Genomic DNA, 23,975 nt, shown 5'->3' with positions numbered 1-23,975 from the left:
CACAAATGCTGATGCTCCATATACTCAACTAGTCTAAAGAAGGCCAGTTTCATTGAATCTTTAATCAGAACAAATCTTTTCAGCTGTGCTAACATAATTGCAAAAGGGTTTTCTAATGTTTAATTAGCGTTTTTAAATTATAAACTTGAATTAGTTAACACAACGTGCCATTGGAACACAGGAGTGACGGTTGCTGATAATGGGCCTTTGTACGCCCATGTAGATATTCCATTAAAAATCATCCATTTCAAGCAACAATAGTCATTTACAACATTAACCATGTCTACACTTTCCGATCAATTTGATGTTATTTTAAATGGACAAAGAATTTGCTTTTCTTTTAAAAAATAAGGACATTTTTAGGTGACCCCAAACTTTTGAACGTTAGTGTATATTATTCAAACTGACGGAGGAATAGATGCGGACGGAGAGAAGCAGGTGAGGGCTGGTAGGTGTTGCTGATGGCTGATTACAGCTGCCATACGTGAAATGCGCATGAAAAGTGAAGTGGATATTATTGAACCTGCGCATACAAGAGACTAGTAACTGACTTTATAAACATTTTATAACAGGCAGGCGCCAGTAGGTTCTTTAGATTGTTAGGGCTGAAAAGATTGGTTATTATCATATGAAACCTACTACGGTATTTTCAAATTTCTAATTGTCATCACATTTTGATTTCGTGGTACCGGTATACCGTGCAACACTATACTCGCCTACTATTGAATTGTCACTTTATCCCTCTCCCCCTTCTCTCTTTGTCTCTGTATTTCCTCCCTAGTCTGAGCAGGATGCGGAGGAGAGTGAAGGCGAGGACAGTGCCTTCATCATGGACCGCCTGTGCAAGTTCATCTACGCTAAGGACCGCACAGACCGCATCCGCACATGTGCCATCCTGTGCCACATCTACCACCACGCACTTCACTCGCGCTGGTATCAAGCCCGTGACCTGATGCTCATGAGCCACCTGCAGGATAATATTCAGCACGCTGACCCGCCTGTACAGGTATGAGCACGTGAGTGTGGACACACACACACACACACACACACACACACACACACACACAACAGGGCAGCACCCAGTATGCCAAGCTGTTCATACATGTAGGGAGGGGCACACACACCTGCTGGGCAACATCTGGCAGGCTACAGGGCTCCAGACTAACTCTGGAGCCCTGCCACTAAAACACACACTTACCCTTGGACAAAGGAACTTAATAACATATTTAAGGAAGCTGAGCTACAAAGCATATTTAGAAACAAGTTACGATGCAATGTCAACTTGATCAGACACAAGTTAACCCTTACCTACAAAGCAAAATGGGCAACTGATATATGGCTAAAACCAAAGCTCAGAACTTATAACCAGATCAAAAACACCTATGATCTACAACCCTATGTTACCTGTCGCTTAACAAGAAATCAAAGATCCTTGTGAGCGCAGTTGAGAACCAGGATACTGCCTCTGGCAATTAAAGAAGGTAGCTTCAATGCCATAAATTAAGATGATTTGCTCTGTACAGCCTGTGATTTAAGGGAGATACATTTTACTGTACTTTATATGAAGATTTGACTAACCCTGTTTGAAGAAAATGCAACAGAAACCAAAACTAATGAGGAAAAACTTGAATGGCTATTCAGAAAAGGTTACATATTTTGTACTGAACAAAAATATAAACGCAACGTGCAACAATTTCAACCATTTTACTGAGTTACAGTTCATATGAGGAAAGCAGTCAATTGAAATAATTTCATTTGGCCCTAATCTATGGATTTCACATGACTGGGCAGTGGTGCAGCCATGGGTGGGCCTGGGAGGGCGTAGGCCCACCCACTTGGGAGCCAGGCCCACCCACTGCGGAGCCAGGCCAAGCCAATCAGAATGAGTTTTTCCCCACACACACACGCCCTCAGACAATCCCACAGGTGAAGAAGCTGGATGTGGAAGTCCTGGGCTAGCGTGGTTACACGTGGTCTGCGGTTGTGAGGCCGGTTGGACGCACTGCCAAATTCTCTAAAACGACATTGGATGCAGCTTATGGTAGAGAAATGAACATTACATTCTTGGGCAACAGCTCTGTTGGACATTCCTGCAGTCAGCATGCCAATTGCGCGCTCCCTCAACTTCAGACATTGTGTTGTGACAAAACTGCACATTTTAAAGTGGCATTTTATTGTCCCTAGCACATGGTGCACCTGTGTAATTAGCTTCTTGATATGCTACACTTTTCAGGTGGATGGATCATCTTGGCAAAGGAGAAATGCTCACTAACAGGAATGTAAAGAAACTTGTGCTCAACATTTTAGAGAAATAACATTTTTGTGCGAATGGAACATTTCTGAGTTTTTTTTCAGCTCATGAAACATGGGACCAACATTTAACATGTTGCGTTTTATTTTTGTTCAGTGTATTTCCGACGCTTGGAAGACGCAACAAGACAAGTTGTATAACTGAAAGGTTTTTGTTTTGTTTCAATTGTTGTACACTGACTGCACAAAACATTAGGAACACCGGCTCTTTCCATGGCGTACTACCCAGGTAAATCCAGGTGAAATCTATAATCCCCTATTGATTTCACCTATTAAATCCATTTAAATCAGTGTAGATGAAGGGGAGGAGACGCATTTAAAGAAGGATTTTTTTAAGCCTTGAGACAATTGAGACATTGCATGAGTGCCCCATTGAGGATGAATGGGCAAGCCACATATTTTAAGTGCCTTTGAACGGGTATGGTCCACCACCCATGGACCTTGCAGAGTCCATGCCCAGTCTAATTTGAGGCTGTTTTGGGGGGAAAAAGGGGGTGCAAGTCAATATTAAGGTGTTCCTAATGTTTTGTATAGAGATCAATCGATAATCGGCTATCAGCCCTTTTATATTGGGTTTGCCAATATATGTAGAGGGTAGTCCCTGTATGTATGTGTATATATATATATATATATATAAAAATATATATATGTGTGTGTGTGTGTGTGTGTGTGTGTGTGTGTGTGTGTGTGTGTATACACATATATGTATGTATGTATATATGTATGTATGTATATATATACCATTCTTCTATTTGGTTGCAAGAATTGTGTATAGTAATTTAAATTGAAAAATTAGAAGTTTTGAATCCAGCGTTGTTTTGCATATCAATTCATTAACCATGTGCCATGGAATGGGTACATCGAAAATCTCTTCCCAACTATTTTGCCATTTATATGGCACAGCTGTCAGTTTTTTTGGTCCTTAAATGAAGTTGGTTTATGTTTTTATTTATCACACTTTTTTCTTTAACCATTTATGTTCTTTAATACAGGGCCGACATTCAAGTTCCTTACTTTTTTCCCCTTCTACTTGCCTCTTCCATTTTTGTGGTAATGCTGCAATTAATTGGTTGTCATTTTGGGTAGAGCAGCCATTTCCATATGTCTGTGTTAGCTGCATGTGTGACAACTCCACCAGTCATATTTATGATATCATTCACTAAAATTCTACCTTTTGTAAATGTTTTTTTTTTTATCAATTAGAATATTTGAGTTTAACCACAATATTTGTTCTGTCTTTTCAGGTGGATTAAACTGAAATTGCAACCAACTTTCTAAGGCTTGTTTAAAAAATAACGATATTTTGGAGATTATTTCCTTTTCAAACAACAAAGTGAGCAGGTGTAATCTGAATAAAGGGAAAAAGGCCATTCTTGAACATTAGGATGAGATATTCCTACCAATTTAGTAGAGAACCAGTTTGGATTTAAGTATAACTTTTATGACTGATGCCTTTAGTGAGAGGTCTAATGCTTTAATATTTAATAATTTCTGGCCGCGGGATTCATATTCGTTATATAAATAGGCCCTTTTAATTTTGTCTGGCTTGCCGTTCCAAGTAAAATTGAATTTTGTTTTTGTTCATATAATTTAAAAAGTATGTCACTAAGTGTAGGCAAAACCATAAGCAAATAGGTAAACTGTGATATGACTAAAGAGTTCATCAGGGTGATTTTTCCACAAATAGACAGGTATTTTCCTTTCCATGGTAGCAAGATCTTATCTATTTTTGCTAACTTTCTATAAAAATGTATTGGGAGTGAGCTCATTTATTTATTTTGGGATTTGTATACCGAGTATGTCCACATCTCCGTCAGACTATTTAATTGGGAAACTACATGGTAATGTAAAAGTACAAAAAAAAAAGTGATCCAATACGTAACACTTATCATAATTTGGTTTTAATCCAGAGAGGATAGCAAAAGTATCTAGATCCTCTATAAGGCCGTGGAGAGATTCTAATTGTGGTTTTAAAAGGAAACATGAATCATTAGCATACAATGACACCTTTTTATTTATTTTTTTCATTTTCCAATTAAGAACATTCAAAACAAAAGTGAAAAGATATTAGACTACAATAGGACAAAGTGACAGTAACAGACGAGCGTAACAACTTTTTTTATTGCTGCTCTTTGATGAATGCACAAAATTGAAGTTGCTTTAGGAGTGTAGAATTTAGTCTCCATCTATATGCTCCATTTACCTTGGTAGGAATGGAGATTGATAATACCAGAGGAGAATGGTCACTAAGCAATCAGGGGAGATACTCGATATCTAACACTCTATGAAACAGTTGGGTCGGGAGTAAAAAGTGATCTATGCGTGTGTGTTGTGTGGGTGCAACTGTCTCCAGATGTCTAGTAAATTGAGATCTTTCATGAATGACATGGGGAGCTTGCTGGCTTTGGTAAGAAGTGAGGGTTTATCAGAGGACCTATCAAGAACTGTATCTAAACAAAAATTAAAATCTCCTCCGACCAGTAGCCATCCTGGTGGTGCTTGAGCGACCTGAAGGAAGACATTTTGTATAAACATATGGTCATCGAAGTTAGGAGCATAAATATTCAATAGGGTCCAAGACTGAAAACATATGCCCCTGCACCAAAACAAACCTGCCCGAGGGATCAGAGATGGTGTTGTTGACGCAGAAGGGGATGTGTCTACTTATCAAAATTGCAGTTCCTCTTGCTTTGGCGTTAAAAGAGGACGCGAAAACGTGTCCTACCCATTCCCTCTTCAATTTCTTGTGTTCACTGGCTGTAAGATATGTTTCTTACAGCCTTTAATTTCTTAAGGTATGTATAGAGTATTTTCCTCTTAACCGGGCTGTTAAGACCATTTACGTTGAATGTGACATATTTTAGTGGATTAAGCATAGGTTGGGTTTCAAATATGTAACCGAATGGGAAATCTCTCATGTGGAAATAGTCAGGAAATGTTTCAACTTTGGTTTGAACACAGAAGTGACCTATGTGTCTCTTTAGGTAGGACTAAAACAACAATCCCAGCAATCAAACATGAATATACTTGTAGAGATACGTTGCTGCTCGCTTTCCATCTTGCTCTTACTAGCTAAACCTTGGCGTAAACTAAAACCTGCGAGCTCTCTAAGTTGAAAACAAACGTTGTGAATAGACATTTATGGCTGAATATTTACTGCCCACGGTAAGGGCTGCTTAAGTCTCTTTTCAGGAGAGGAGAAACATAAATGGGGGGGAAAGCAGTGGGCCTAAGCCCACTTATTTGCTTCGCCCAGTGGATATTGACTAAACCAAAATATACTCTCCTGTAAATATAATAGAACTCACCCCGGGAAAAAAACGGTTAGTTGAAAATGTACAAATCAGTTATAGCGACTGGATAGCGGGGTAAACGGATCCAAATTGCAAGAAGATATCAGCAGGTCGGTCCGAATAAGAGAGAACAAACAAACTGCATCTTAACCCCCAAAGAGACCATCCTGGTTCAGACGCAGTTCAGTTCTTTGAGAAAAGTGAACACTTCTCCCGGTGTGTTGAAGAGATGGCTTCGGCCTTTGTACTGAACTTTCATCCGCGCAGGGTGGATGAGGTAGCCGGTGATGTTCTTCTCCTTCAGTGCTTTGGAGGCAGGTCTGAACTGTTTGCGACATCTGGCGAGATCCACGCTCATATCCGGGAAAAGGCTGACCCTCTTGCCATCGATGGTGATGTCCCCTTTGGCTCTTGCGAATTGCAGTATCTTCTCTCTGTCTTGGAAACGGAGGAACCTGATCAGGACGGCCCGTGGGGGCTCATCTGGCCGGGGTTTTGGCGCTGATGTTCTGTGGGCGCATTCGATTTCCAGCGGCTTGGTGAAGTTGATTATGCCTAGGACATCCGGGATCCATTGAGTGAAGAAACGGACCGGGTCACGGCCCTCGCTGTCCTCTTTCAATCCCACCACATGGATATTGCTACATCTGCTCTGGGTCTCCATCTGGTCTACCTTGTTTTTGAGGTAGGCATTGTCCTTCTGCAGTTGTATCAGAACCTGGTCATGTCGAGCGATGGTATCTTCAACTGTGCTAATGCGCAACTCAGCCTCAGTCGTTCATTCATGGAGGATTTCAGGTCGTCAATGGAAGAATGGAGTTCAGCCGATTTCTTGTCAATTTTCATAGACCTTTGTTACCATCCTGAATTTCCCGGAGGAGCGTAGCCAGCATGTCGGCAGGCTCGCAAGAGGCCTGGAACTGTCGTCTGAGTTATGCTGAGTTAATGCTAATCTTGCTAGCTGTAGCGTTATCTTGGGAATCAACGAGGTTTTGGTCGTCCTTCTTGCCTCTCGGTCGGAGGTCCATGGCTCGTTGGGAAGGTAAGTACTTGACAATTTATCAGCCGATGTTAGAATATTGTTTCAACGTTGTTATTTAGGTAATAATAGAATAACTTTGAAGAGCTCGGTTTGTCAACGTCTGCTCAGCTCCGTGGCATCACGTGCTCCAACACCTTAGTTTTTAAACCACCAATTTATAATCCCTTAATATTATTGTTTGATCTAATTTTAACAGCTAACATTTCAATGGCAATAATAAATAGAAACGCCGATAGTGGACAACCTTGTTTTACTCCTTTAGATAGTTTAAAACTTTCTGAGATGTATCCATTATTTACTATTTTACACCTAGGGTTACTATACTTAATTGTAACCCATTTTATAAGATTCCCCAAAATTGAAATATTCTAGTCTAGGCATTTATATATAAACTCCAGTCGTACTTTATCAAAAGCCTTAATACTATGGAAACCAGGTCTGGTGTCCCCGACATTTCATAGTATTCTATTGTTTTCAGTACTTGTCTTATATTATCTCCAATGTATCATCCATGTAAAAAAAACTGTCTGATTAGGGTGAATAATATCTGATAATACTTTTTTAATTCTATACACCAAGCATTTTGCAAGGATTTTTGCATCACAACACTGAAGTGTAAGAGGTCTCCAATTTTTTTAAATGGACTGGATCTTTATATATACCACTTGGGTCCTGTTTCAGTAATAATTATATCAGACCTTCTTGTTGCGTGTCTGATAATCTACCATTTATATAGGTGTGGTTGAAACATGCTAATAATGGTCCTCTGAGTATATCAAAAAAAGTTGTGTATACTTCCACTGGTATGCCATCCGGCCCTGGAGTTTTCCCATCCTTAAAGGCCCCAATTGCATCAAGAAGTTCCTCCTCTGTAATTTGGCCTTCACATGAGTCTTTCTATACAGATGTTAATTTTACATTATTATTAGGGAAAAAATCCATACAATTAGTTTCAGTTAGTGGAGGAGACTGAAACGAAAACATATTCTAAAAGTACTTTACTTCCTCTTTCAAAATATCATTCGGTGAATCATGCGTGACTCCATCATTTGCAACAAGTTTTAATTAAAAAAAATTGGTAGCATTTCTATTTTGAAGATTGAAAAAGAATTAGGTTAATTTTTCCCCATATTCCATCCAGTTCGCTTTATTTTTTTAAATATATTACACTGGATCTCTCTTGAATAAGTTCCTCCATTTCTTTTTGTTTTTCCTCTTAACTTATTCTGTGCCTCTATGGTACTGTTGTTATTGCTATCTAACTGTACTGTTAGTCCTTAAATTTCTTTTGTTAATAATCCTTTGTTAATTGTTTTGATCTAAATTGCTTTTGTTTTATAGATGAGTACTGAATTGCATGGCCTCTAAAGGCACACTTAAAAGTGTCCCATACAATAAGGGGATCTGCTGTACCCATGTTATGTCTGAAAAAGTCAGTTATAAATTCTTCTGTCCTAGTTCGAAACAATTTATTATGTAGTAGGCTTTGATTAAATTTCCAATATCCTCGCCCACCTGGAAATTCTGTAAGAGTAATATATATGCCAATTATGTGATGATCCGACCGCATTCTATCCCCTATCAACACTTTTTGAACTTTTGGTGCCAGAGAGAATAGCATAAGAAAGTAGTCAAGGTGACTTGCTTGATTAAGCCTCTGCCATGTATATCTCACTAGGTCAGGGTATTTAAGTCTCCAGATATCCACTAATTCCAATATATCCATGACATTCATGATTTCCTTAAGTGCATGAGGGTGATAGTTTGTAGTGTGATTTCCTTTCCTGTCCATAGAGGTATTTAAGACCGTATTAAAATCTCCCACCATAATAATAGTGTTGCTTGTAGAGTTGATAAATTCTTATATTTTCAAAGAAGCTTGGATAATCATTATTTGGACCGTATAGGTTAATAAGCCATATCTGTTTATTGTCCAATAACATATTTAAAATAATCCATCTACCTTGATAATCTGTTTGGACAATTTACACATTTGGATCAAAATTACTGTTAATTAAAACCATCACCCCTTTTGAATTTCTTTGCCTATGGGAGAAATACACTGCTCAAAAAAATAAAGGGAACACTAAAATAACATCCTAGATCTGAATGAATGAAATAATCTTATTAAATACTTTTTTCTTTACGTTGTTGAATGTGCTGACAACAAAATCACACAAAAATAATCAATGGAAATCCAATTTATCAAATTTATTTAGAGTGGATTTGAAGTCACACTCAAAATGAAAGTGGAAAAGCACACTACAGGCTGATCCAACTTTGATGTAATGTCCTTAAAACAAGTCAAAATGAGGCTCAGTAGTGTGTGTGGCCTCCACGTGCCTGTATGACCTCCCTACTACGCCTGGGCATGCTCCTGATGAGGTGGCGGATGGTCTCCTGAGGGATCTCCTCCCAGACCTGGATTAAAGCATCCGCCAACTCCTGGACAGTCTGTGGTGCAACGTGGCGTTGGTGGATGGAGTGAGACATGATGTCCCAGATGTGCTCAACTGGATTCAGGTCTGGGGAACGGGCGGGCCAGTCCATAGCATCAATGCCTTCCTCTTGCAGGAACTGCTGACACACTCCAGCCACATGAGGTCTAGCATTGTCTTGCATTAGGAGGAACCCAGGGCCAACCATACCAGCATATGGTCTCACAAGGGGTCTGAGGATCTCATCTCGGTACCTAATGGCAGTCAGGCTACCTCTGGCGAGCACATGGAGGGCTGTGCGGCCCCCCAAAGAAATGCCACCCCACACCATGACTGACCCACCGCCAAACCGGTCATGATGGAGGATGTTGCAGGCAGCAGAACGTTCTCCACGGCGTCTCCAGACTCTGTCACATGTGCTCAGTGTGAACCTGCTTTCATCTGTGAAGAGCACAGGGCGCCAGTGGCGAATTTGCCAATCTTGGTGTTCTCTGGCAAATGTCAAACGTCCTGCACGGTGTTGGGCTGTAAGCACAACCCCCACCTGTGGACGTCGGGCCCTCATACCACCCTCATGGAGTCTGTTTCTGACCATTTGAGCAGACTCATGCACATTTGTGGCCTGCTGGAGGTCATTTTGCAGGGCTCTGGCAGTGCTCCTCCTTGCACAAAGGCAGAGGTAGCGGTCCTGCTGCTGGGTTGTTGCCCTCCTACGGCCTCCTCCACGTCTCCTGATGTACTGGCCTGTCTCCTGGTAGCGCCTCCATGCTCTGGACACTACGCTGACAGACACAGCAAACCTTCTTGCCACAGCTCGCATTGATGTGCCATCCTGGATGAGCTGCACTACCTGAGCCACTTGTGTGGGTTGTAGATTCCGTCTCATGCTACCACTAAAGTGAAAGCACCGCCAGCATTCAAAAGTGACCAAAACATCAGCCAGAAAGAATAGGAACTGAGAAGTGGTCTGTGGTCCCCACCTGCAGAACCACTCCTTTATTGGGGTGTCTTGCTAATTGCCTATAATTTCCACCTGTTGTCTTTTCCATTTGCACAACAGCATGTGAAATTTATTGTCAATCAGTGTTGCTTCCTAAGTGGACAGTTTGATTTCACAGAAGTGTGATTGACTTGGAGTTACATTGTGTTGTTTAAGTGTTCCCTTTATTTTTTTGAGCAGTGTATATTTCGCCCCCCCAGTCCTTTTTCCACTAAACCTCATCTAAAATTGTTGAATGAGTTTCCTGTAAACAATAGATATTATATTCCTTCTCTTTTAGCCAGGTAAATACTGGTTGCCTTTTCTTATCTGCTAGGCCATTACAATTGTAACTGGCTATACTTATTTCAGCACTTACCATAATGAGACACAACTTTCAATTCTAATTATCAAAATTTGTTTGTAAACGTAACATGATGATTGAGTGTCTATATAGCTGTACCATGATATTTGCATTGCTACGAAGTAAACCTCCAATTGGTCCCCACTATTCCACCCTCTAAAAGCCCTCCTCATCCCGAGTTGGGTTGTGAGCCCATAGCCCTGAAGAGACTGAGATCCATCCTTCGAAAAGAGCACACAGTGCAATTTACAGAACAGAAGTAGATCAACTGCCAAATGCATTTCCATCTCCCTCACCTTGATTTGTATTATAGAATCCTGTTTCTTATTTTCCATAATTAGCTATTAATATTTGTAGTAATGTAGGCAATTTATGGAAAGGATTTTACCTCTCACCAGTCTCGCCATTACCAAAATTACATTTATTACAAGCAAGTATTATATTAGCAAACAATTGTTGTGAATCATCTTCTATTGTCCCTAACATCTTTTACTCCTTCGCAACAGTTGTGGGATACACACATACACCCACACACTCATACACACTCCACCCTTTCCCCCCACACAACCATAGGCTCACATTCTCAACAGTTGCACCATCCCTGAGCCCAACTCAAGAAAGGTCTTGATTTACAAATGCATATACAGTTGCAGCTGTATGAGAAGGCCTGCAAGACCGTGCAAAACAATGGGCAGGAATGGAGAGGTTTTATTAACCATTGTCACATCCTAGATGGTCAAATGTACACCTTTTCCCTGAAACACCCACAACACGGTCCCCTGTATTGACCATATTCCCAAGCATCTCCATGCAGTCTTTTGATTTTGTGCCACCAGGGCCTATCGTAAGAAGTTGAACGCATTAATGCGTTCAACTTCTTATGAGTTCCGACGGTTACAACAACCCAAAACTAACATAGCAGCCTTTGTTATAAAAACGGTGCCTAAAATCTCTTTCTGAGAGTTCAGAAATCCATTTTTATGTCTACACAAGCTGTCTACTTGATGTGCCCAGTGGGAGGGAGTGACTGGCTCCCGCTAGTGAAATGGGCAGTGCAGACACTTTGATTGCAGGGATCAAGTGAGCCTGTTTGACCAAATCCTCAAAGTTTAAGCCGCTCCAAAAATTGAAAGCTTTGAGTGAAGTGACCGACTAGAATTTGCAGCTGGCACTGCTGCGACCAAGTAAACATTATACTTGCACAGCCAAGTCAAAGAGACGCAAAATGTGATTTAAATGGTCCCACTCTAGAGCCCTGCGCTAAAAGAAAATGTGTGCGTATGTACACCTAGCCACACACTGCTAGAATTATGTGTGTGTGACCATGTCTCCCCCAACTCTCTCCCCCCTCCAGATCCTGTACAACAGGACCATGGTGCAGCTGGGGATCTGTGCCTTCCGCCAGGGCATGATCAAGGACGCCCACAATGCCCTGCTGGACATCCAATCGAGTGGCCGCGCCAAGGAGCTGCTGGGCCAGGGCCTGCTCATGAGGAACATGCAGGAGAGGAACGCCGAGCAGGAGAAAATCGAGAAGAGGCGACAGGTAATCTACGGCTCAGCTAAACTAAACTCTGCGAAGAGACCACTGGTAGGTTACGGCTAGGCTAATCCCAGCAGAAAAGACCAGTGGTAACCTGAGGATGGGCTGATTGAAGCCAGCAGAAAAGTAGAGGATTGAGAAGAGACTACATGTACGCTAGGCTAATCAAAAACAACAGAGGAGACAATAGGTAGGCAAGGCTAAACCCAGCAGAACTAATGACCGGTAGGCTAGGCTAAACCAAGAAGACGACGCAACAGGTATGCTAGGGTTAGGCTAGGCAAGGCTTAACCAGCCGAACAGGAAAAGTTTGAGAGAACAGGTAGGCCAAGCTCGGCTAGACTAAATATGTAGACTAGGCTAGGTGGAACCCATATGCACGGCGGGATCAGCATCCTCTTCCACATAAGTTCTGAGCTGGAAAGCGAAAAGACAGTTATGACAGATTTTCACGTTATTATGCCTGGAGATCTATTTGTTTATTGTTTAGGCCTAACAGTGTATTTACTGTTTAACGGATGCGCTGCATCACGTAAAAAAGTTACGTTTTTAGCGGTTAATTTGAGTCATATGAATCAAATCTTTCAAACGATTATATTTGATTAAACGAATGGTTCACTTTGCCGTTATAGTAGTTGGGATTGGTTCAATCGCAGTGACTCAAAATAATTGTAGGAAAAAATATTAGGTCTATCCTTCCTTTTGGATTATGTGGCTGCAAAACTTGTTTTGTAGATACTTCAAGTTGATTTTGGCATTCAGTTTATAGGGAATTGCAACTCAATAGATGCTAGTCAGCCTGCAAAGTGAGGATGAGAAGGTACATTTCCTGAAGAAAATGGGTCTGGTTGCTTCAGCTGTATAAAAATATTTGTATTGTAGTGGGATATGTAGAATTCAAGCTGAATAGAAGCTGAAGCACTTTGTTGCAGTAAGAATAGGGCTGATTACTTTAGTAGACTGCTATATATTTGGTAGCCTGGCGGGTAGGAGGGTAGGGCCAGTAAATTAAAGGTTGCTGGATCGAATCCCCGAGCTGACCATGTACAAATCTGTCGTTCTGTGCCTGAGCAAGGCAGTTAACCCAATATTCACCGGCGCTGATGATGTGGATGTCCATTAAGGCAGCCCTCCGCACCTCTCTGATTCAGAGGGGTTGGATTAAATGCGGAAGACACATTTCAGTTGAATGCATTCAGTTGTACAACTGACTAGGTATCTCCCTTTACCTATATTTCAGTTAGCACATCCATTTAAAAAAAGGCAGAACTCTGGAAAACTGCTTAAAACTGTGCTTTCCTCAGCCTAGACAAGCTTTCAATGGTTCTATCCAACTCCTGACACCAATGTAGTTAATTAAGGGGGTATCCTGACCACGACTGAAACTGTGGTCCCTGTGGCTGTCGTTCCAAAACCATTATACCAAAAGGCTAAAATCGCTTGCTAAGGTCACTAGGTGTTGTACTAACGTTGACTCACTTTTGAAAAATATGAAATCCATTAAACAGTAAATCAACTTCGTATCGTCTTAGGATGATATACACTACATGCCAAAAGTATGTGGACACCTAATCGTGAAACATCTCATTCCAAAATGATGGGCATTAATATGGAGTTGGTCCCCCTTTGCTGCTATTACAGCCTCAACTCTTCTGGGAAGGCTTTCCGCTAGATGTTGGAACATAGCTGCAGTGACATGCTTCCATTCAGCCACGAGCATTAGTGTGGTCGGACACTGATGTTGGGCGATTAGTCCTGGCTCGTGGTCGGCGTTCCAATTCATCACAAAGGTGTTTGATGGGATTGAGGTCAGGGCTCTATGCAGGCCAGTCAAGTTCTTCCACACCGATCTCGACAAACCATTTCAGTATGGACCTCGCTTTGTGCACGGGGGCATGGTCATGCTGAAGCAGGAAAGGGCCTTCCCAAACTGTTGCCACAAAGTTGGCAGTACAGAATCGTCTAGAATGTCATTGTATGCTGTAGCGTTAAGATTTCCCTTCACTGGAACTAAGGGGCCAATCCCGAACCATGAAAAACAGCTCCAAACCATTATTCCTCCTCCACCAAACTTTACAGTTGGCACTGAGCATTGGGGCAGGTAGCGTTCTCCTGGCAATCGCCAAACCCAGGTTTGTTCGTCGGACTGCCAGATGGTGAAGCGTGATTCATCACTCATGGTGACCTTAGGCTTGCCTTTCGGCTGCTTGGCCATTTCATGAAGCTCCCGACGAACAGTTCTTGTGCTGACGTTGCTTCCAGTGGCAGTTTGGAACTCGGTAGTGAGTGTTGCAACAGAGGACATGTTTTTTTTTACGTGCTAAAGCACTCTGCAATCCCGTTCTGTGAGCTTGCATGGCCTACCACTTCGCGGCTGAGCAGTTGTTGCTCCTAGACGTTTCCACTTCACAATAATATCACTTGAAGTTGACCAGGGCAGCTCAAGCAGGGCAGGAATCTTACGAACTGACTTGTTGGAAGCATGGCATCCTATGACGGTGCCACGTTGTCGCTGAGCTCTTCAGTAAGGTCATTCTACTGCCAATGTTTGTCTATGGAGATTGCATGGCGGTGTGCTCGATTTTATATACCTGTCAGCAATGGGTGTGGCTGAAATAGCCAAATCCACTAATTTGAAGGGGTGTCCACATACTTTTGTGTATACAATACCGTTCAAAAGTTTGGGGTCACTTAGAAATGTCCTTGTTTTCCATGAAAACATACATGAAATGAGTTGCAAAATGAATATGAAATATAGTCAAGACGTTAACAAGGTTATTATAAATAATAGTGTCCTAACTTTGCTTTCGTCAAAGAGTCCTCCATTTGCATCAATTACAGTTGTCAATTTGTTGAGGTAATCTGAAGAGATTTCACCCAATGCTTCCTGAAGCACCTCACTAAAGTTGGATTGGCTTGATCGGCACTTCTTACGTACCATATGGTAAAGCTGCTCCCACAACAGCTCAATAGGGTTGAGATCCGGTGACTGTGCTGGCCACTCGATTATAGGCAGAATACCAGCTGACTGCTTATTCCCTAAATAGTTATTGCATAGTTTGGTGCTGTGCTTTGGGGCATTGCCCTGTTGTAGGAGGAAATTGGCTCCAATTAAGCGTTGTCCACAGGGTATGGCATGGCGTTGCAAAATGGAGTGATAGCCTTCCTTCTTCAAGATCCCCTTTACCCTGTACAAATCTCCCACTTTACCACCACCAAAGCACCCCCAGACCATCACGTTGTCTCCACTATGCTTGGCAGATGGCGTCAAGCACTCCTCCAGCATCTTTTCATTTTTCAATGTTCTTCTTTGTGATCCAAACACCTCAAACTTAGTCTGTCCATAACACTTTTTTTCAAATCTTCCTCTGTCCGCAAAACACCAGTTTCAACAGTGATGCTGTTGGCCTTCTAGGCAGAGTTCCTGGGTCTGTGTTCTTTTGCCCATCTTAATCTTTTCTTTTTATTGGCCAGTCTGAGACATGGATTTTTCTTTGTAACTCTGCCTAGAAGGCCGGCATCCTGGAGTCGCCTCTTCACTGTTGACGTTGAGATTGGTGTTTTGCGGGTACTATTTAATGAAGCTGCCAGTTGAGGACTTGTGAGGCGTCTGTTTCTCAAACTAGACACTCTAATGTACTTGTCCTCTTGCTCAGTTGTGCACCGGGGCCTCCCACTCTTTCTATTCTGGTTAGAGCCAGTTTGCGCTGTTCTATGAAGGGAGTAATACACAGCGTTGTATGAGATCTTTAGTTTCTTGGCAATTTCTCGCATGGAATAGCCTTAATTTCTCAGAACAATAATACACCGACAAGTTTCAGAAGAAAGTTTTTTGTTTCTGGCCATGTTGAGCCTGTAATCGAACCCACAAATGCTGATGCTTCAGATACTCAACTAATCCAAAGAAGGCCAGTTGTATTGCTTCTTTAAATAGCACAACAGTTTTCAGCTGTGCTAACATAATTGCAAATGGGTTTTCTAATGATCAATTAGCCTTTTTTAAATGATAAACTTGGATTAGTTAAGACAATATGCCATTGGAACACAGGAGTGATGGTTGGTTATAATGTGCCTCTGTGCGCCTATGTAGATATTCCATAAAAAATCAGCAGTTTCCAGCTACAATAGTCATTTACAACATTAACCATGTCTACACTGTATTTCTGATGAATTTGATGTTATTTTAGTGGACCAAAAATGTGCTTTTCTTTCAAAATCAAGGACATTTCTAAGTGACCCCAAACTTTTGTGTGTGTGTGTGTGTGTGTGTGGTGTACTAGAGCCTCCTTTATGAATATTGTACAGTGATACACTACACTGACTGTGATTAGTTTACAACGTGACATTGTTATCCATCTTGTTCCAGGTGCCCTTCCACATGCACATCAACCTGGAGCTGCTGGAGTGCGTGTACCTGGTGTCTGCCATGTTGCTGGAGATCCCCTACATGGCGGCCCACGAGTTTGACGCCCGCCGCAGGATGATCAGCAAGCAGTTCCACCACCAGCTGAGGGTGGGCGAGAGGCAGCCCCTTCTGGGTACGTACAGTAGGCTGTGAAGACAAAGCAGGATTGTGTTCATTAGGCACCAATTGGAAGAAAAATACTGAAACTGGGAGGAACTACCAGGACCTGTCCAATAATAAATGTTCTTTTTTTCCTTTTTTTTTCTTCGTTGAGTGCCCTAATGTACACAGCCTGGTTTTGGACCAAAATGTGGGCGTACAAGTAACTCATACCTAGATAAGAGACGGACAGGATTTAAAGTGGCAGTGCAGTCAAACATGATTTCCTGTGTTTTATATCTATTTCCACACTGAGTTTGGAATAATAGTGTGAAATTGGGAAAATTATGATAATGCATTTTAGTGTTAAATAAAAAGGTAAACATTTTTATTTTTTAAACTAGGCAAATCAGTTAACCTCTTACATCTAGATGTTCCGCTAGCGGAACACCGCTCCAATATCCAATGATGGGGCGTGGCGCGAATTACAAATTCCTCGAAAATCCGAAAACTTCAATTTTTCAAACATATGACTATTTTACACCATTTTAAAGACAAGACTCTCCTTTATCTAACCACACTGTCCCATTTCAAAAAGGCTTTACAACGAAAGCAAAACATTAGATTACGTCAGGAGAGTATCCAGCCAGAAATAATCAGACACCCATTTTTCAAGCTAGCATATAATGTCACAAAAACCAAAACCACAGCTAAATGCAGCACTAACCTTTGATCTTCATCAGATGACACTCCTAGGACATTATGTTATACAATACATGCATGTTTTGTTCAATCAAGTTCATATTTATATCAAAAAACTGCTTTTTACATTAGCATGTGACGTTCAGAACTAGCATTCCCACCGAACACTTCCGGTGAATTTACTAAATTACTCACGATAAACGTTAACAAAAAACATAACAATTATTTTAAGAATTATAGATACAGAACTCCTTTATGCAATCGCGGTGTCCGATTTTAAAATAGCTTTTCGGTGAAAGCACATTTTGCAATATTCTGAGTAGATAGCCCGGCCATCACAGGCTAGCTATTTTGACACCCACCAAGTTTGGTACTCACCAAACTCAGATTTACTATAAGAAAAATTGGATTACCTTTGCTGTTCTTCGTCGGAATGCACTCCCAGGACGTCTACTTCAACAACAAATGTTGGTTTGGTTCCAAATAATCCATAGTTATATCCAAATAGCGGCGTTTTGTTCGTGCGTTCAAGACACTATCCGAAGGGTGACGCGCCGGCGCGTATCGTGACAAAAAATGTCAAAATATTCCATTACCGTACTTCGAAGCATGTCAAACGCTGTTTAAAATCAATTTTTATGCGATTTTTCTCGTAAAATAGCGATAATATTCCGACCGGGAGACGTCGTTTTCGTTCAAAGACTGAAAATGTAAAATGGACTCGCGCGCACCTGTCTCATTGTTCTCAGGTCGACCACTATCCAAATGTGCTACTGTTTTTCAGCCATGGACTGCAGAGTCATCATTCAACGTTCTGGCGCCTTCTGAGAGCCTATGGGAGCCTTAGAAAGTGTCACGTTACAGCAGAGATCCTCTGTTTTCAATAAAGAGGCTAAAGAAGGCCGAGAAATGGTCAGAGAGGGCACTTCCTGTTTGGAATCTTGTCAGGTTTTGGCCTGCCATATGAGTTCTGTTATACTCACAGACACCATTCAAACAGTTTTAGAAACTTTAGGGTGTTTTCTATCCAAATCAAACAATTATATGCATATTCTAGTTTCTGGGCAGGAGTAATAAACAGATTAAATCGGGTACGTTTTTTATCCGGCCGTGAAAATACTGCCCCCTATCCATAACAGGTTAAGAACAAATTCTTATTTTACAATAACGGCCTACCCTGGCAAAACCCTCCCCTAAACCAGTTGACGCTGGGCCAATTGTGCGCCGCCCTATGGGACTCCCAATCACAGCCGGTTGCGATACAGCCCGGGATTGAACCAAGGTCTGTAGTGACGCCTCTAGCACTGAGATGCATTGCCTTAGACCGCTGCGCCACTCGGGAGCCACAAAAGAGCTGCATGAAAAGACAGCCTGAAATTTCTATTTGTTAGGCTAGGTGGGGTTATGGACTGCCTGGTGACCAGGCGATATAAGTTAATAGACCAATAAGAGTTTGTCCTTCTCTCTGCCAATAAAACCAATAACGCCCCTCTCTGACCACTCCCAGAATTCTTGCTTGAGAAATAGCATTTTTCTAAGAAGCTGTTTTTGTGATTAAATACGGATGCATTGGACATAAGGATCAGGCCCTTTCAATTTCTGCCTAAAATGACATACCCAAATCTAACTGCCTGTAGCTCAGGATCTGAAGCAAGGATATGCATATTCTTGATACCATTTGAAAGGAAACAGTTTGAGTTTGTGGAAATGTGAAATTAATGTAGGAGAACATAACACAATAGATCTGGTTAAAGATTAAAAAAAAAATAATTTAAACATAAGTTTTCTATTTTTATTTTTGAAAAAGAAAAGCCATACATTCAGATAGGATGCTGGAGAAAATTTAGATGGTGTCCACAAGAGGGCAACAGTATATGTGCAAAGTTTCAGACTAATAACTTCAAGAGCTACATGACATTTAGTATGAAGTAACCCAGGTGTCCCTTACGAGTTGCCCAAATGTACCCAAGTGGCCGAATTGGTAAATGGATACATTTTCAAGAAAATAACTATAGAGAACATACAAAAATGCTATGCTAATTCAAATACAAGTTTACACACCCAGGAATGTCATACATGATGGATCATTAGCTTCTCTACATAAACGGTACTAACAGGAGATGTGACAAGAATGCTGATCCAATGTCTCCAAACACAGAAGTGAAATATTTAAGATAAGGGCCAAGTTAGCAGCCAGCAGTGATCTAATGTCAGTGGTGTAAAAAAAAATATATATATATATCTATTTTAGAATTATAATATTTGGAACACCCTGAGTCCTCTACACAATATTGTGCTGCTGATGCCAAGTCCCATGGCAGTCTCTTTCTGCTATAAAGCAGAGGGAAGCAGAACAAGTAGTGCAGGTGATGGGAGATTCTTGTGACACAGAGCACGACGCCTCCCTGCTGTGGCCTTTTGGCCCTGAGGCACATTCATGTCTGCAGTTATGTATTTGGGCAGGTGAACACCACTGGTGGCAGGAGTAGAGGGGACAGAAGGTGCTGCAGTGGACTTTGTGCCATAGTCAACAAGCTCCTGGATGAGCAGCTCTCTGAAGGCTAGCTATGTCAGGGGGGCTGTCCATAGCTCTTAGCCATTTTCCTGCTGGAGGATGAATGCATTTACCACAGCAATGTCGATGAAGTGATAGAACAAGGTCTTGTACCATTTCATTGTCTTGTGGAGAACATTGTAGTAGCCTATCAGAATGTCTGACAGGTCCACACCTCCCATGCGCTTGTTGTAACCCTTTACAGCAGCTGGAATGGGGGGCGTTTTTAGTGGTCCACAAGTGTATGCACACACAGAATCGGCCAAACAAACAGTTTGTCAACCCATTTTGTTGGCTTGTTACGCCTATATTGTTTGAGGCCAATTCTAGCCTTTGAGGCTACCATCCTCTCATCTATGGACAGGTTTTGGTCGGGCTGAAAGTGGGTCTTGCAGGCCTCAACCATGCTGGGGTAGAGAGGTTTAATTTTGCAGAGCCTATCAAAGCTTGCTGTGCCTCTCTTGTCATTGTCGTCGTTAGCTTGTGGGTCACTGATATGAAGCGCCCGCGAGTTAGTCAGAAACCTTTTTAGTAGATATGACAGTGGTGGGAAAAGGCAGTTGGTAGAGTGTTGAGCTTCTCCAGTAGTCCTTCAGGTTTTTCAACTTCACAAGCCCCATCCATGTAAATGACCAGTGAGATGTAACAGTACAGGTCTTGGATGGAAATGGGCTTCCATGCCTCTTTCTTGCCTGCTTGCTTTTTAGCCCCATACTTGTTGGTGTTAGACACCAGCGAATCAAGAACTGACAAGGAGGAACATCTGTAAAAGATGGAGCCTGTTCTTTCTAGTCATGTTCAGCCGAGGTTCTGGCTGCCTTTTCGGCCAAAATGTTGGTGGAAGTGGCTCCAAATCATCATCTAGCACAGTGTGCCAATGGTCCCCTGCCTCTTCGGTTACAGCTGTTGCACTTCCCCTCTGCTTCTTGGCTGGCCTCTTCACACCTCTAGATGGCCAGGTTGGGGGTCGGTGTGGAGCAGGAGACGGCAGGGGTCAGACTGGATGAACCAGCTTCAACATCTGAATGAGTGGGGGATGGACACCTTGACTTTGGGGGTTCCCATTGTTCATCCGAGTCCCTGGCACTATGGAAGTGTTTTGTTGTTGTGCACTATCCTCAAACAATAGCATGGTATTTTTTTTGCTGTAATAGCTGCTGTAAATTGGACAATGCAGTTAGATTAACAAGAATTTAAGCTTTCTGCCCGTATAAGACATCTATATGTACCGGAAAATTGGTGGTTGTTTACAACGTCGTTCTAGTCACATTATGCATATTGAGCAACAACTGTCCCATTAACAGGACACTGATCCAGCAGAGGTTAAGTAAGACATAGGGGCGAAAGAATTTAGTTTTTTTTCCCCCGGATTGGCCTTTATGATATCCAGTAATCCCGAGATGTCAACACACAATGTACATTAACTTCTTTGGGCTCAAATCCCGTTAACGGAATCGATTTGACAACATCCGGTGAAATGGCAGAGCACCAAATAAATAAAAAATTATTACTAATATTTAACTTTAATACATTCACAAGTGCAACACACCAAATTAAAGCTTAACTTCTCGTTAATCTAGCCACCGTGTCAGATTTCAAAAAGGCTTTACGGTGAAAGCAAACCATGCGATTATCTTAAGACAGCGCCCAGCATACCAACACATGAAAATCAGATTTCAACCCGCCAGGCGCAACACAAAAGTCAGAAATAACGATTTAATGCCTTACCGTTGAAGAACTTCTTCTGTTGGCACTCCAATATGTCCCATAAACATCACAAATTGTCCTTTTGTTCGATTAATTCCGTCGTTATATCTCCAAAATGTCAATTTATTTATTCAGAAAAACACCGGTTCCAACTCGCCCTGCATGACTACAATATATCTAAGTTACCTGTAAACGCTGTCCAAACATTTGAAACAACTTTCCTAATACAACTTTAGGTATTTTTTAACGTAAATAATCGATACAATTTAAAACTGGATAAACGGTGTTCAATACCGGATAAAAACAATGTGAAGCGCGTGACCTGGAGCGCACATCAAAACAGAGTGCACTAGGCTGGACCCTCGTTCTGAACTGCCGTACTTCTTCATTTCTCTAAAGAAAAACATCAACCAATTTCTAAAGACTGTTGACATCCAGTGGAAGCGATAGGAACTGCAAGCAAGTGCTTTAGAAATCTAGATCCACATAGAAAACCCATTGAAAACACTGTCACCTCGGGGTTTCGCCTGCCAAATAAGTTCTGTTATACTCAGACATAATTTTAACCGTTTTAGAAACTTTAGAGTGTTTTCTATCCAAATCTACCAATTATATGCATATCCTAGCTTCTGGGCCTGAGTAGCAGGCAGTTTACTTTGGGCACATTTTTCATCCGGACGTCAAAATACTGCCCCCTAGCCCAAAGAAGTTAGACAAACATGTACTTTGAGGAAAATGGGTGGCTAAGAATCCTTACGATAAGATTGTATAGCTGATACAGACAAGTACAGATACAGCAATGGACATACATAAAACACTAAACAAATTCATCCCTCTCTGTGTCCCTTCCAGGACCCCCAGAGAGCATGCGTGAGCACGTGGTCGCGGCCAGCAAGTCCATGAAGATGGGCGACTGGCGCACCTGCCACTCATTCATCATCAACGAGAAGATGAACAGCAAGGTTTGGGATCTATTCCCTGAGACGCAGTGCGTGCGAGAGATGCTTGTCAGGTCAGTGTGTCAAAAATGTATCATATAAAAGGTCTTCTTTAACCCCTGTTATGCAACTGTCCCTTGTTTTATCAGTAGTCAAGTTTCAGTAGGTAGTATCAACGAATCGCAGCCTGGAATGGTTGAATAAAATTAATTCAATTAAGTCCATAGAAGGACTAATAAAACAACCCTTTAGAAAAATAAAGTTGCACACTAGTATACAAGTAGTTTGTAATTTCATGACTGAATTAATGTTTTGGCAACACAGTGCATCCTTCAGAGGTAGCATTCCTGTAACGTTTCCTGATGGTTTGTGGTTGCAGGAAGATCCAGGAGGAGTCTCTGAGGACTTACCTGTTCACCTACAGCAGTGTTTACGACTCCATCAGGTAATAACTTATACAACTAATCGGGCGGTTTCCCAGTTACAAACTAAGCCTAGTCCTGGACTAAAAATAACTTTCAATGTGGATTCTCTATTCAATGTTCTATTCTTAACTACTGTAGCCTGGTCCCCAACTGTTTATTATTGCCATCTCCTATGGCATGACAACGACCATAGGGATTACCTTCCAAAATCCCATCTTGTTCACTCAGCTATTGGATGTCTGGTGAACTTCATGTTTGGATTTCTGCCTGAGTCGGTGACATTCAGCACTCGCATTTGATTGGCTGTGAGTAAAAATGGTGTTTTCCCTCCGGAGAGGCCTTGTCTTTAATTTTTTTGGCCATATCTCAGTTTTAGTTGGCTTTGCGGCATTCGTTGCAAGTCAACATTTGTTTTTGAAACACAACGTCTTTTAGGAACTCCACCCATGCAAAATCTTTGATTGGTTTGATAAGTGTCAACCCGTCACTGGTTTCCATCTAGACTACCGAACTCAACCCAAGCAGGACTACTTCCTGAGGAGTTACATCCCCAGGCTTTCTAACTACTGTGAGAAGCCTCGGATTCTGAGGCTACCATTTGGTTATACAGCACAAAATGATCTGGGACCAGGCTACATCTACTGTGCCTCATATATAATTAGCTTGCCTGGTTAAATGGATAAATACAATCTTTCTCCTTCCCCTTTGTGTCTCAGTATGGCGACACTGAAGGAGATGTTTGAGCTGGAGCTGCCCATGGTGCACAGCATCATCAGCAAGATGATCATCAACGAAGAGCTCATGGTAAAATCCACGGCATCAATGTGTCATGTGTAGACCGTTCAGCACCATAGAATTAATAAAGCTAGATGATGACATTTGTTTTATGAACCTGGAGCTGTAACATGTTTTGTGTGTGTGTCTCTGAATGGCTTTCACCTGTGTGTCGGTCTGTCTGTCTGTCATCTGTGTCTCCTCTGTCTTTCCTCCCCCAGGCATCCCTGGACCAGCCCACCCAGACGGTGGTGATGCACCGCACAGAGCCCACCTCCCTGCAGAACATGGCCCTGCAGCTGGCAGAGAAGCTGGGTGGCTTGGTGGAGAATAATGAGCGTGTCTTTGACCTCAAGCAGGGCGTCTACGGCGGCTACTTCAACAGAGGTTAGTGGAGCAGCA

General features: G+C 41.9%; 1 protein-coding gene across 8 annotated transcripts in view; it reads left to right on the top strand.

The window, feature by feature from the left end:
• eif3c (eukaryotic translation initiation factor 3, subunit C) overlaps positions 1-23,975 on the top strand; it is a 69,670-nt gene that overhangs the window by 32,327 nt on the left and 13,368 nt on the right. For all 8 annotated transcript variants that reach the window (XM_014159288.2, XM_014159285.2, XM_014159283.2 and 5 more), the window contains exons 15-21: positions 782-1,006; positions 11,781-11,972; positions 16,336-16,507; positions 22,289-22,448; positions 22,754-22,819; positions 23,516-23,603; positions 23,795-23,960. In XM_014159288.2, the coding sequence (XP_014014763.2) occupies positions 782-1,006; positions 11,781-11,972; positions 16,336-16,507; positions 22,289-22,448; positions 22,754-22,819; positions 23,516-23,603; positions 23,795-23,960 (1,069 nt within the window). The remainder of the gene's footprint in view (positions 1-781; positions 1,007-11,780; positions 11,973-16,335; positions 16,508-22,288; positions 22,449-22,753; positions 22,820-23,515; positions 23,604-23,794; positions 23,961-23,975) is intronic.

This window comes from Salmo salar, chromosome ssa19, assembly GCF_905237065.1.
Source record: "Salmo salar chromosome ssa19, Ssal_v3.1, whole genome shotgun sequence".
In the NCBI taxonomy this organism is placed as follows: Eukaryota; Metazoa; Chordata; class Actinopteri; order Salmoniformes; family Salmonidae; genus Salmo; species Salmo salar.
Note: the sequence above shows the minus strand (reverse complement) of the source record. Positions and strands in the feature narration are given on the sequence as shown.